Raw genomic sequence first — 14,950 nt, 5'->3', positions numbered from 1 at the left:
GCAGTTTCCTCCAGAAACCAGCTCTTTGCCGCCTTTAAACCATCTGACTGTAAGGGGAGTAGACCCCTGGAAAGTGCTCTTCAGGCAGACGGCGGAGCCGGGGAGAACATCCTTGGATCCGGGTTTAGTTATGAAACTGGGTGGTTCTGAGGAAGGGGTATAAGAAAGAATTTGAAAGAGTTAAGAGATGTGGTGTAAGGAAAGAAGGCGTCATTTGAACATCATCTATAGTAAGAACGAAATGCAAAGTCTCCAAGCCAACCTTGCACAATCAGGGCTCCGCTGCTGTCTTTGCTTCCCACAGAATTTGTGGCTCGACAAGTGAAATTCCCTGCATCATTCATGTCTACTCTGCTGATCTCCAGAGAGGCTGTGCCTTCCACAAATGAGATTCTGTATCTGTCAGAAGCAGCTATTTCTTTACCATTCTTAAACCAGGACACCCTCATTGGGAGGGAGCCAGCGATTCTGCAGTCCAGTCTGCAGGTGCCACTGACAACACTATCCACGTTGCGTAAGGGTTTGGTGAAAAATGGAGCAATGTCTCGATCTGTTCATGGTACAAGAAGGGGAAGAAGATCAATGCAGGAAAGTACTCAGGGATTTGTTTTTGGCCAATGGGGGCTTCAAATGAATAATATGTAGTGTCGTTTTCTAAAATACCAACCTAACACAGTGAATGTCGTCTCGCAGGAGCTGCTGCCCGCTTCATTGGAAATCTCAAATGTGTACTGGCCGCTATCGTGTAGCTCAGCAGAATAAAATTTGAGTTGGGCCACATTGTTTTTAAAGCTTATTCGGTATTTCTTACTGGCAACCAAGGGTCTACCATCTTTGTACCACTTGGGCTTTAGTTCCGGGGTGCCTGCGACTGTGTACTCCAGTGTAGCTGGGTCTCCTGCTGTCACCTGGATCAGTTCTGCTCGCTCAATGATCTTGGCAGGTTCTACAGTGGAATTCAATAGTGTGAAACAGTTAGGATTCCTTCGTGTGTACTAGGGTTTCACTTTAATGGGAAATGGCAATTCAAGGTCAAAATGTTCCTACACGAACCTTTAATTGTTAATTCCCCAATCGATGTTTGGCTACCGGCTTCATTTTCTGCCAGGCATGTGTATTTGCCACCAAAACTAATCTGAACATCGGGAATTATCAAGACCGCGACACCATTGGTGAAACTCATTTTGATTTTTCCATCTTCTTTAATGACCTCTTGCCCTTTCATCCAGGTGACAGAAATGGGTTCTGACCCTCTCACGGCAGCTTGCAAGGTAACGGTTTGTCCTGCTAGTGCAATAAAGTCATCTACTTTCTTTACAAAGGTGGGTGGTTCTGGTTGCAGAAAGAGAACACACAAAACTCATCAGTCCCCATACACTTTTAGCAACATCTGCATTTATGAATTTTATCAAGATTACATTTATCTTGTCTAATACTGCTATTTCCTAGTGTTGGTTAATTAGAAGAAGAAATACAATTTAAGAACAATCACAACTCCATCCAAGAGTCAAGGGCGTAGAAAATATATGTTTATCAGCTGACAAAATGGCTTATGTAACTCCCTTTTGTTATCAGATACATATTTACATTGCTTTTAGGATAAAGATGAGGTGAAAGGTTCTGAGTTGGTTCCCCAGGTCCCAGGTCAAACCAAGACAAAATAAATTTTAAAGGATGGGATAAGAGGAGAAAGTACCAGTTTTCTTGGTACTTTGAAAGGTATTTTGCAATCGATTGGCTTAAGAAAGGTATTTTGCAATCGATTAAAGACATATACGTTTTTCAAGCACTAACCTTTTAATAACTGAGTTGCGACGCAGCCACACTTGCCGACTTCGTTAGCAACGACACACTCATATTCACCAACATCTGCACTGTTGAAAGAAAAGATCTCCAGAGACACAACAGACTTCTGAGCAAACAACCTGTATTTTTTACTACTTCGAATTTGCTTCTTGTCTTTGAACCAGCTAATTTCAAATGGTCCAGTGCCAGCGATTTCACACTGAAGTAGAGCATTTGTTCCTCTCACTATGTCTGCAGGCTCAAGAGTTTTGATGAAAGAAGGAGGTTCTACAAAAGCATGAAAGCACAGTGTAAGGAACGAGCTACCAGCCATTACAAAAAAAATCTTTTCTCAGAAAAATAATGGACGGGGACTCAGCAAACAAACCTTTGATCACTATTTCAGTACTGCAGCTATCGCTGCCAACCTCATTCACTGCTTCACAGGAGTAATTCCCACTGTCTTCAACTTTCACATCCATAATATCGAGGATAGCCTCAGAATTGACAAAGGACATTCGGACTGTGTTACTTTCACTAAGTTCTTTGTTATTTTTAAACCAAGTAACCTGGATCACAGGCGAGCCTTTCAGCTTGCAGTGGAGGCGTGCTGATTCACCTGGGAGCATTAAATAAGAGGGATCCACCTTCTTCACAAAGGATGGGGGCTCTACATGAAGTTTACAAAAAAAAAAAAAAAGAAAGAAAGAAAAAAGAAAAAGAAGAAGAAAAGAAAAAGAAAAAGGAAAATTATCTGAAACATAAACTCCACAAAAGAAGACATATACAATGAAAAGACTCAACACGCACAAATATAGTCACAAAATTTCTGAAAAAGCTGTAGGGACATCCAATAGCTTTCCATCACTCTAAGACTCTTTTCCAGTCTCTTGATTTATTTAAAAAGAATAAAACAAATTATATCTACAAAAGAGCAATTATATAAAAGAAGATGGTTAAGAATCACCTAGACACTTGAAGTTCTTACAAGAAATTATAAGCAAGTTCAGTTAATAGCAGACACAATGTTAAATGAACAAAAGGAAGTGAACTCTGAAGAAGATTAAAACGATAAAATGAAACAATACCAGGATTCTCCAAAGCCAAAACATTTCTTAAATGAAATTATTTCAATAACAAAGTACACTGAACTTTCAGAGAAGGAAGTGAAAATATATTCACGTTTCTTACCTCTGACAGTGACTGTTGTGGATGTGGAACTGCTTCCAGCCTCATTGGAAGCTGTGCAGACGTAGGTCCCTGAATCTTTTAGTTTGGCCAGCGGAATCTCAAGTGTTGCTATTTTATCTTCAAAATACATCATATAATCTTTCCCTGGGGGAAGTTTCTGCCCATCTTTGTTCCATGTAACTGTGACTTTTCTATCCTCGTCTACTTGACACTCAAGGTGGATCTTCTTATTGATGGCTGATTGCACAGGCTCTAATTCCTTAATGAAATGTGGTTTGTCGATTATAATCAACTCAGCTTGGCAGATGTCTGCTCCAAACTTGTTAGACGCCTTACAAGAGTAAATTCCTCTGTTTTGGATGGTAAGATTTGAGAGTTCTATACTGTGTTTGTTTTCTGCATGTGAAATCTTGCAGTTGGGTGAAGGGGAGAGCGCAGTACCATCTTTCTGCCAAATGGTTTCGATCACAGGGGTCCCTGACACTGTGCAGAGGAACTTGGCGGCCTTACCCACAAAAGTCGTCAGGGCTTTAGGTCTGGTGAGAAAGATTGGCGGATATGCCTCTGCAAAAGAAATTTTTGCAACATTACGTTTACTCTCCACCAAAGCCCTTGCTGTAAATAGAAATTCCAAGGCAGACAAAAGATGAATTATATCTTTGCAGACATGACACCATAATTTAAATTAGGGCAATGCATTAATAAGAACAAAAGATTTGCCAAAGGAAAGAGATGAGAATGTTATTTATACAGGAAAAGCAAGACATCACTTTAATTGTCTCTATCAAAGGAAAGACAAATGTTCTTTTATTAAACAACGTTGCTAAAGATTTGCTCATTTTAGTTGATTAATTGTTTGAATTATTTGATAAGCAATTCAGCTGATACTTTAATACTGCAAATTAGAAGTCTATGTAAGAAAGATAAACACATTTGACTCTTCTGAAGAATAGGGATATTAAGTGATAAAAAGATTAAAATAGTTTTAGAAAGTCTTTTAACCCTTCTGTCAACTACCTGGAAATTCTTAAATGGCTTAACTTCGAATGCATCCCCTAGGCCATTGAAACTTGTACAAATATTTAATAGCAGTAAATTCACCCTTCCGTTCTCCATGTTGAAGCAAGACTTTAAGACGCTCTCTTTTTGGTTTTTAAGAAGTCATCCTCCTTATCCTTTCCTGGTATTACCTGAAGCTCAGATATAAATCATATTGCAGAATTAACTGAATTTGAATAAAGAAACTTCCAAAAGTGTCATTAAAAATAATCCCAAGTACTTGGTTGCATAGAGACATTTTGACCACAGAGTGAAAACCACCAATTGGGTCATCATCGCTGGGCCGTGTTTCTTGGGATTGTGCAAAATGGCTATAGAGAAGAGGAAGCTGTAGGGAGCCCTGTTTGTTTCATGTCAAAGAGATCTGCTGCCTTTGCCCTTCCCCTTGATTGAGACAGATAGCCAAGGGATGGTCTCTCTTGAACAGTCAGGGCCGGGCTTGCCTCTGCTGCTAACCCTTCCTCAAACCACACTTCATATACCTCCCAAGTAAGAAAGAAAGAGAGAAAGAAAAAATGAGCTACTAATTTTTCTTGGCCCATGAGGGAATTCAAGTATTCAATGAGTGTTAATTATTTGAAAGTTACCCTAAGTATCAATTAGGAAATTGATAACAGAATATTTGTGTAGTTGGTCTTATTTTTTATAAAGCCTAGGGTGAGAATACTGATTTGCAGTCCTGTATGAGCTCCCTGAGTTTCATTAGGGTCCGTTTAATTTTAATTTTATGTGTTGATATTTTTTTGTTTGTAATTCTGTGCTTAACTGGTTATTTGACTCCAAATTATTAAATATTTTGAGACATCGTTTATTTTTTAGTAGCCTCACAATGTCCGGAAATGTTTTATATTAAGGGCTAAGCCAAACTCATTTGATTACTTAACATTGTTATCAAATAGTAAGTTATTTTTTCTTTGGCTGCTATTAGAAATATGACTATAAATAGTGATTTCTTGTTCCATACAGGGTATGAGGTGTCTTGCTGCTATGCTGCCATCTTGGTTACTGGGCTCTCCAGTTGGTAGGACAAGCACTTCCTGCACCTGTGCAAAAGGCAAAATAGGCAATAATATGAAACAAGGTGACAACATCAGTGCCAAGGTACAGCATTTACCTGTCACAGTTAGCGTGGCTGTACAGCTGACACTGCCATACTCATTGGAAGCTTTGCAGGTGTACTCGCCGCAGTCAACAACCTGGGTTCTCAGGATCTCCAGGCTGGAGAGATACTTCGCAGATCGAATAGAACACTTGTCACTCTCATAAATTTCTCGGCCAGCTTTAAACCACTGGAACCGGACATTGGGGGCAATTTGGATCTCACAGGTGAATTTGGCTAGGTGGCCCAGTGCTACTTCTAGAGGCTCAATTCTCCTCTTGATCACTGGGGCAGCTGCAAAGGGAAGAAAAGTCCATTAGCATGCCTCCTTATCAGGCATACCACGTGTTTTCTTCTCTTCTAACTTTTGTTATTGTTAATGAAGCAAAATAGTTGAAACTGGTGAGATGAATCGTAGTAGTTTAAGATAAGTGACTGGAAAATGAGAAAGATCATTGAAGGCAAAAAAAGATAATACAAACATTTCAACATATTCAATCATTTCTTTCCAGTGAATTGTGAAAAAATCTATCAAAGTGTGACGCTATTGGATTACATGCATAACAACATGAAATATTCTTTAAATATACCATGCTGACCATGAACACTAAAAGTAACATGGAAAAACATGATATTCTAAATAAAGTGAGGAAGTGAAACAACAGCAAAAAAGAAACAGAAACGTGAAACACAAATGAACAACTAATCATGGTTATTTTGAATTTAGGGACGAGACTGGTGATGTCAAAAGGACTAGTTGACTGAGAGGTTTTTATTACATACTCTCAAAGTATCTTTATAGAAAAATCAGCTAAAAACATATTTATTAGTATTATGAAACTTGAAAATATGTTTTGCTTTAAAAATAGGTAGTACCATACACAGGATAATGTACTACCCAGCAAGATAGTAAGGGAAAAGCTGAGTTCATAACCATGATTATGTTTGTGATTTCATTCTTACCCTAAATAAATTGCATTCTGAGAGTGGCAGATAAGTGCAAATTTAGTGATGAAACCTGAATCATAACAAACCAGTGAATATTAGACGTTGATTCATTTAATCCTTAAAATCCAACCTCTTTTTGCTACAGTGAGTTTTGCTGAAGTTGCTGCTTTTCCGTTGTCATTCAGGGCCTCACAGATATACTGTCCTTGATGGTCTTCAGTATTTACTCTGTTGATCACTAGCGTGTATGTATTTTGATCTTGTAAACACTTGAACTTTTCGTCTGAAGCCACCAGTTTACTCTCAAAATACCAATTCACCTCTTTAGCATTTGATATGGATGATGTGAGGTATACGATGTCACCCTCCTCAGAAGAAATGTCCACTAAGGGTGTAAGTATAACGGGCCTGTCCTCTTTGATTAGGTTACCCTCAGCTTCCTGTGTCTTTATTGTGTCACCCTCCTCAGCACCACTTTCTGAGGACTTCTCTTTGTCCTCAGATAGTTTTAGAATCTTATCCTGTTTTTCATCAGAGATATCCGCTGAAACAACCCCATCAGTGGCAGTTGTGGTTTTGGCATCTTTAATCTGACTTTCTACAATAGAATAACTGACCTCTTCTGTTGAGATAAGATATTTAGACTTGATGTCTGGTTCAGGCATTGCTTCAACCTTCTGTGAATCTGAAAAAGAATCCGTTTCTTCCTGAAAATCTGTTTTGGCTTCTTGCTGTATTCTAGCTCCCTCAGCTATTAAGATGTTTATTTCTTCACATATAATGGAGCAGAAAGCATCCCTGAGTTCAGTTTTCAGGTTAGCCATTTGAGGATCGATGCCTTCAATAGTGATGGTTATTTCTTCTGTTAGAGAATTCACTGAGGTGATAAGGTAGGTGCACCTGACCTGTTCGGGCTCTTGGGTGAAGGTGATGGCCTTGACCTCCACCTTTTCAATGTTTCTTAACCACTCAGAGAACAGAGCTGGTTGCTCACTGGCCACTGCTGCTTGCAAAGCCCTGCGGATCTGTGTCTTCAAGTTTAATCGCTGCTCTTCTGGCATACCAGAGAGCAAACTTTCCTTAGAAAGAATGTCCCTCCCTTGTACTTCCTGCACTCTCTGCACTGCAGTGGGCTCTCTTTTAGACTCACTGGTTTGGCTTGGGGGTATTGCTAAGTTGCCAGCATGTTCTTTGAGCAGCACCTGGTTTTCTTCAAATGCTAGTGGAAACCCCAAGGACTTGCCTTCCTCAGTTCTGACTGCGACATCCTGCCCTGCACTGCCAAGTTGGTCTATACTTTCCATCAAGATTTCACCTTCTTCTGTGCACGTGTGTTCTGAAGGCACCTGGGGCTCATAGTTTACCTGAGGGATCATGACGTCAGGACCCTTGAGACTTTCTACTTTTCCCTCAGCCAAGCTCTGGCTCAGGATGAGGGCACTGTGTGTTTCTTGCTTTTGAAGAGTCATGCTTTGCCCTTCGTTGGCTTTAGAGACTGTCTTTTCTTTTGGTAAATGTACTTCCTCAGCCACAGAAGTTGGATAAGAATGTGCTGGAGGTTCTGTTGAAGACTGTGGATAACTCCCTTCAGGATCAGCTAATAAAGTTTTTAGAGGCTCCACTGTTAATGAACTGGCTTGTTGTATGGACGTAGCACTTGGGAACATCTTTTCAGTATCAGATAGAACCACCTGTGGCACAGGCTCATGAAGCATTAAAATATCTTCCTTGGAGAGAGTTTTCTGGGACTGGACGATCTGTAGCTGTAGATTGGGAGATGGTTCCTTGATGGGCTGAACGTGAATAGTGCCATTAACGGAAAGAAGTTCCCTGGTGCTTTCAGGGGTGGGCATGACCTGCTCCAAAATAACGGTGGATTGCGATTGCTGAGCTCTTAAAGAAACTTGACTGCTCAATTCATTGGTTTGAAAAATATGCTCATAAGAAAGCTGCTGCTTTTCTTCTGCAATTAAAGCTGCTTTCAAAATGGTGTCTTTTACGAAAGTTGCAATTTCTTGCTCTGAGTCAAATGCCTCAACCACAGGACCCTTTACTGACGTCTGTGGATAATCTTCAGGAGCCTGTGGTATGGACTTGGCTTTGCAGGGGGCATCAATCCTGTCTGTGTCTTCCAGGTGCACAAGCAGGTCTGCAGCACAGGTGGACTCCCCCCACACATTCTCCGCCTTACAGACATAGAGGCCGCTGTCTTCCCTCTGAGGGTCATTGACGATGAATCTCCCAGAACCATCTGGGTTATGAATAATAGTGTAATAAACATTGGTGCAAAGCTGCTTGTTTTCTTTGAACCAGGAAACAGTGGGGGCAGGCTCTCCAACCACTGCGTACTCAAAGATGGCAGGGAGCCCTTGGGCACAGTGAACTGGCTTTACCTCCTTAAGGAAGTAAGGAGGACAAGGCCCTTTATGCTGTTCCAGAGATCTGTCCACTGCTGACTCTGTTTCTGTCTCTTTGTGTCCCTCTTCTCTGGAATTTATCTTCAGGTAGGCACTACATGCTATCTTTCCATATTCATTACTGGCTATACATGTATACTCTCCCTCATTCTCAAATTTGGTGAACAGAATGATCAGGCTATGATCATCACCATCAAAAACAAATTTGTAGTCAGCGGAAGGGGTTAACAATATTCCATTAAAGAACCACTGAATTTTGGGCTTGGGGATGCCGGTGACAGTCACAGACAGTGTAGCCACATCACCCTTGCTTATTTCAGCATTTGACACTTCTTTGATGAAAATTGGAACACTGCCTTCCTTTGTGGAATCAAATTGAGTTGAATGAACTGGAGGTTCAGATAGAAGTTCAAGTGTTTCTTTCATATTAGCTAACTGAAGGTCAGAGCTATAGGTTTGAAGTCCTTCTTCCTCAGCATACAGAAGAGAACTAGAAAACTCTGCATGGGGAAAAATGATCATTATTTTACTATAAAGTTTTATTTAACACAAAATAAAAGTAAAAGAATTAGGCACCGCTTGATGGCCTTCTGCTTTATTCCTGGATTCATTAGATTTTTCTGGGATTAATTTATCAAAAAGCACCTTTCTAAATTTTTCTTAGCTTACTGTATAAAATTATAGATACTGTAAAAATGCAGTCTTGACTCATTTCATTTGTGTTATGGTTCACAAATTTTAAAGATACTCTTAAGAGTTTGCCTTGTGAAATAATCTGCAGTCTAGAGTTGGAAAAACTGCTAACTATATGGTAATACTGGATGCTTCAGGATTATTTGATCGACTTCTAAAAAGACCCAGAATTGTTATTTATATATAGGATTTTCTGGATTTTTTTTTTTTTTTTTGAGACAGAGCCTCAAGCTGTCCCCCTGGGTAGAGTGCTGTGGCATTACAGCTCACAGCAACCTCTAACTCCTGGGCTCAAGCGAGTCTCCTGCCTCCGCCTCCCAAGTAGCTGGGACCACAGGCGCCTGCCACAACGCCCGGCTATTTTTTGGTTGCAGCCATCATTGTTGTTTGGTGGGTCCGGGCTGGGGATTCGAACCTGCCACCTTAGGTGTACGTGGCTGGCGCCTTAGCCGGTTGAGCTATAGGCGCCGAGCCGATTTTCTGGATTTTAAGAATGATTTTATTTAATCATTAAATTAAAGACAGAGATTATTTCCAAAATAAACCTAGAAGAGGTTTTTGTTACTGTCTTTGAACTAAAACCATTATCAAAAATAAGAGGCCACAGGAAATATTTAATTTGGATTTGCAAGAAAACTATTGTTTTCAGTTACTAGAAATGCAAGACTTCTTTTGCCTGTGTAAATTGTTACATTACTTCAACAAAACTTTTATAACAAGGCATTAGTCCGGAAAACAGAAGAATAAGAAATAAGAGAAAATGACTCCAATATTAAAAATTTGACTGTATTTTATTGTGTATAAAAAAGCCATACAATATTACTGAACAAGAAACAAAGCAGTGAATAACAGATACTCTTCAAACAATATCCTAGCAGACAGGATGAAAGATACATAATTTCGTAGTAAGAAAATTTATATTTTTCTTTACATCTGTTATATATGTTGAACAGCCCCGTTACTAGTAGTTGTATTGCCTTACCTAAACGCAGTCTTATTATTTTATTAGTTCACTTCCCTTGCATCATATGGAATAGTTTATGCCTTAATTCCTTTCTGTTCTAGTGCATAAGCATTAGAAGACAGTCTCAAGAGTCTGTTGGCCATAAATATACTGCAGAAACTTATCAACAGCATGTAGAGTACATACTCAGTTATTTATGATCCCAAGTAAACCATAAAACCATTGATTAATTTTATGTATGTGATGGTAACCACCTAACTTTACATTCGGTCTATAACTCATGTTAGCTTTCCCTTCACTTGCACTCCCAAAATATTCCTAAAGGAAATGACTGTGAATCTAGCTAAAATGCCTCGACTCACTAATATATTGAAATATTTTTAAACATTTTCCCTTAATCCAAAATGTGGTGGATTAACCATAACAAACACTAAATGAAATTCAAATGTGCCAAAACAGGAAAGGTGTAGTTAAAAGTACATGTAGTGGTAGCAGCTATTAATTGTCTGAACTCAACAATGTGGGACGCAATAAATTCTTTATCCAGCATCAGAGACATTAGCATTGTAGGGTTTTGAGTTGTGTGCCATTGAGGCAGAAAATAAAAAAGGCCACTTAATTATCTTTGACAATTAATAAGCAGGCCTAGCATAGGCAAGGTTTATTTTTCCTTTATTCAATTTTGTTATCCTCAAGTTCAATGTATTTGAGAGTAACAGAATTTTGATGCAGAAAATTTAATAAAGTTTTTTTCTTATTTGAATAGATTTTTACCTTTTCTGGAACCCAATATGGCATTGAAACATTTCTATTTTATTTTATTTTATTTTATATATTTTTTGGGGGGGGTTAAGAAACAGGTTTTAGACTGTGGCTATGCAGTCTAATATTTGAGAAAAGTGTGCTAGTCATGTTTTTTTTTATGAAATTCTAATTAATTTAACATCCATTATATGACTAAGAGTAGAATAAATATTTAGGTCACTAAACTATTACATTAGTTTTATTTCAGGGATTTATGCTGTGATATGTTACATTATATCTAGAATTATTGTGTGGTCACTGGCTGAAACAGAAAAGATTGCTCCATGATATTGTAGCTATCTTGATGAATTATATGGACTCAAAACAAATAAATTAAAATTGTTTGGAAGGCAAGGCAGGGGAGGCCTTTCTACTCCACCTATTTTCTGCACATTGTCTACATTGCTGCTTTAATTTGGACGGCTGTTAGGGAATTCCCAATGAAGGAGTGAAAAACTGATAGATAAAAGAAACAGCAAACATAATTGGACATATGAATTTTTTGAAAATTAAATTTAGATTCAATGATTGATTTGTTTGAAATTTAATTTATAGAATACATTTAGTATGATCGTGGTACTTAAATATTGCTTGTGCAGATGACAAATATATCCAGTAGGTAACAGTAAGCAATTTAAAAGATGGAGGGAAGTAAGATTCGTCATTTCATTACTATATGTTATTATTTCTCTTACCATCTGTTGTAAAACTCACATTTATTCTAAATTATATTAAGACTATTTACTACTAGACTAACACAGAATTGTATTCTCTAATGATCACTTCTGAGGTCTTTTGTTCTAACTCCTCATTGTCAGATAACTGAATTCCTTCATACTTGTTAACTATTACATGAGAAGATTTAAATCCACATTAGCACATAGGTAAAATTTGAAGGAGTTTGCAGCGTTATCGCAATTTTAGTTTTGAGAAATAAAATTAAATAAATATATATATATATATGTATGTGTATATATATATAGAGAGAGAGAAAGAGAGACAAGAGTCTCACTAAGTCACCCTCAGTAGAGTGCCCTGGTGTCACAACTCACAGCAACCTCAAACTGTTGGGCTTAAGCGATTCTCTTGCCTCAGTGTCCCGAGTAGCTGGGACTACAGGCGCCCAGCACAATGCCCAGCTATTTTTTGGTCGCAGTTTTCATTGTTGTTCAGTGGGTCTGGGCCGGGCTCAAACCTGCCACCTTCCTTTTATGTGGCCGGCGCTCTACTCACTGACCTATGGGCACTGAGCCAATAAATATATATCTTAATTGCAGAAATAAATATCTTAATTAAATGTTAATTAAATGTTTATTAATTTATATTAGTTTTAATGATGAAATTTGGGGAAACTGACAGGAAAGATTTTATCTTTCTATTTGTACATAGTCTGAAATGCAAATTATCATATTGCCTCAATTCTAAAAACACCCCACTTTCTTTTTTCTAATTCTAAAAATTCTGAAATTGAAATGCAATTTAAAATCTATATGTAAGTATAATCTGGTAGTTCCTCCCCCTCCAGCCTACATTAATGTAACATTAAATGAATGTTACATTTTACACCTGATGTCATCTCAAAAATTGAGAAACTGAGGTACCTCCCAAAGTGAAAAGATCTTTATTTGATTATTCGGCAAATGTCTACATTACCCTGTCTATAAAAAGAGCACAACAGGTCCCTTCAAAATCCGGGAGAATTAAAACACATAAGGATTAAAACACTTAAGAAGAGGGATATTAATAATGAAAATATTTGTAAAAGGAATGACATTAATATTTTAAGATTAAAATGTAAAACAGATTCCAGAGTTAGTTACCAACTGGGAAAAGCAGGTTTTACACATAATTGTTTTTACATATCCTAGGTTAGAATGAATAAAAAGTGAGTTTGGATAGAAAAGGACTGCAATTCTAGAAATGACATAAGCGGAAGCAGAGAGATTTTCCCTTACCTATTTGTCTGCGTGGTCATCTGGCATAGCCCTCAATCTGGCACTTGATTTTTGCATATATTAGTTCATGAGCTAAAAGAGAATGCTTTCTGCCAAAACACCCTGTGGAGGTGGAATGCAGGTAAAGTAGAAGCAGAAACAAGTCGGTAGCCAAGGAGATGTTTAATGGTGCTCGGTGATACACAGCATAATTGACACAAGTGCTGATTCCACAGTTTAGATAACAAAATATTTACAAGTATTACAAAGATGAGATTTCTACATAGAGAGAATACTTCCCCAGGGGCCTTTAAGGTAATGCCTTCAAATACAGTGGACATATTTGGAAGTTGATTAGATCCATACAATTTCAAAAATGTGAAAGCACTCCAATCAATTCTGATAATTACCAAGGCACTAACATTGCTCTTAGGTTAAGGTGAGAGTTGCACAGGTCTCCGCTGTTCCTGATTCATTCTTGGCTACACACCTGTACTCCCCTTCATCGCTTTGTACTAAACTTGTTATAAACAGGTTGTGGAAGCCTATGCCACTTTCCTCAGCACTAAACCTTGTTCCTTGGACCAATCTCCCATCTTTGTACCAACAAACTGTGGGTCTCGGAGAGCCCCGGACTAAACACTGGAAATACGCAGCTGTGCCTAACAGTGCGTAACGGTCAGAAAGCCCTTTGATAAACCTGGGGGGCCCTTCCACCACCTGAAACTCAAAAAAGCTGTCTGCGTAATTGCTCTTTAGGACTAATTCTTCCTTCAGACTGCTTAAAGTCACTTTGCTTTTCTTTGCTGTCGCAGCGAGTGTTTCAGAATCTCCCATGGTGAGGAATCCCCGGCAGATCGCCTCTCCCACACGGTTCACAGCCCTGCACCTGTACGCTGCGCTGTCAGAAGGATGGACGTCTCGAATTCTGAGGGTGTGACTGCCCTTCTCCTCACTAATCACGTATTTAATATTGTCTGGCTCAATACACATATATTCCTTATACCACTTCACTTCTGGAGGAGGGATGCCTATGACTGAACATTTGAATACAGCATCTGAATTTTCTGGAATTTTAAAATCACAAATAGGCATGATAAAACGAGGAGGCATTTCAAATACTTCTAAATCAATTTTTAAATCCCCATTGTCTCCTTTCCTTGCATCCATATTTGGATCTACAAAATTTGATGGCAGAACATCTAGACTCACAATCATGCTCTTATGATCGGGGGTAAATTCGGGAACTGTGACTATTTTCACTTGCTTCTCAAATTCTTTGACATCTTTTTCACTTAATTCGACTTCCAGGACAATTTCTTGAGGAGAAGGGGTTCTTGATGATGGGGTGTTTTCCAGCTCAAACTCCATGATGTGCTGATGTGTTACTGGAGGTGCGAGCGCCACCACTCTCTGCTCCTGGGGCATGACATCTACACGAGCAAAGCTCTTGGCTTCCCCAATGATGTTCACGGCGTGGCACATGTACTCTCCTCCCTCTCCTTTTTGAATGTTAGAAATCTCCAAAGAACACACATTACCCACCCTTTCCATTTTGATTCTTTCATCTGGCTCCAGTAAAGATTTATTTCGATACCATTTCACACCAGGAACTGGAAGGCCCACAACTTCAATGATGAAGCCTAACGTCGTGTTTTCATATACTTTCCTTTTGGTCAGAGGTTCAATAAAAGATGGAGGCATTTCATTGTCTTTTGGCTCAACAGCTTCATTGGGTGTTCCAAATGAATCCGAACGCCATATTTCATAGGCTGAACTTCTGTCTTCTGTAGGTGTATGGAAATGCTCACTTAGTGTGCTGTCTTCCCTTTCTAGTTTTGATGGGTATGTTCTAAAACTTCCAGTGGGGTTTGGTCCTTCACTAGGAATAGAATATTTCTCTAGTGTCTCCCCTGGAGGTGTGGAAAATCTCTCTAGCGTCTCCCCTGGGGGTGTGGAAAATCTCTCTAGCGTCTCCCCTGGGGGTGTGGAATATCTCTCTAGCGTCTCCCCTGGGGGTGTGGAATATCTCTCTAGCGTCTCCCCTGGGGGTGTG

General features: G+C 39.0%; 1 protein-coding gene across 3 annotated transcripts in view; it reads right to left on the bottom strand.

Annotated features, from left to right (window-relative positions):
- The window catches only part of TTN (titin), a 276,966-nt gene that overhangs the window by 201,584 nt on the left and 60,432 nt on the right, over positions 1-14,950 (bottom strand). For all 3 annotated transcript variants that reach the window (XM_023514176.1, XM_023514175.1, XM_023514177.1), the window contains 2 exons: positions 6,213-8,999; positions 5,150-5,428 (listed from right to left, as the gene is read on the bottom strand). In XM_023514176.1, coding sequence (XP_023369944.1) covers positions 5,150-5,428; positions 6,213-8,999 — 3,066 coding nt within the window. The remainder of the gene's footprint in view (positions 1-5,149; positions 5,429-6,212; positions 9,000-14,950) is intronic.

The sequence above is a fragment of the Otolemur garnettii genome, unplaced genomic scaffold, assembly GCF_000181295.1.
Source record: "Otolemur garnettii isolate 467f Iridium unplaced genomic scaffold, OtoGar3 scaffold00048, whole genome shotgun sequence".
NCBI classification, from domain to species: domain Eukaryota; kingdom Metazoa; phylum Chordata; class Mammalia; order Primates; family Galagidae; genus Otolemur; species Otolemur garnettii.
This window is presented reverse-complemented; position numbering and strand designations above follow the sequence as displayed.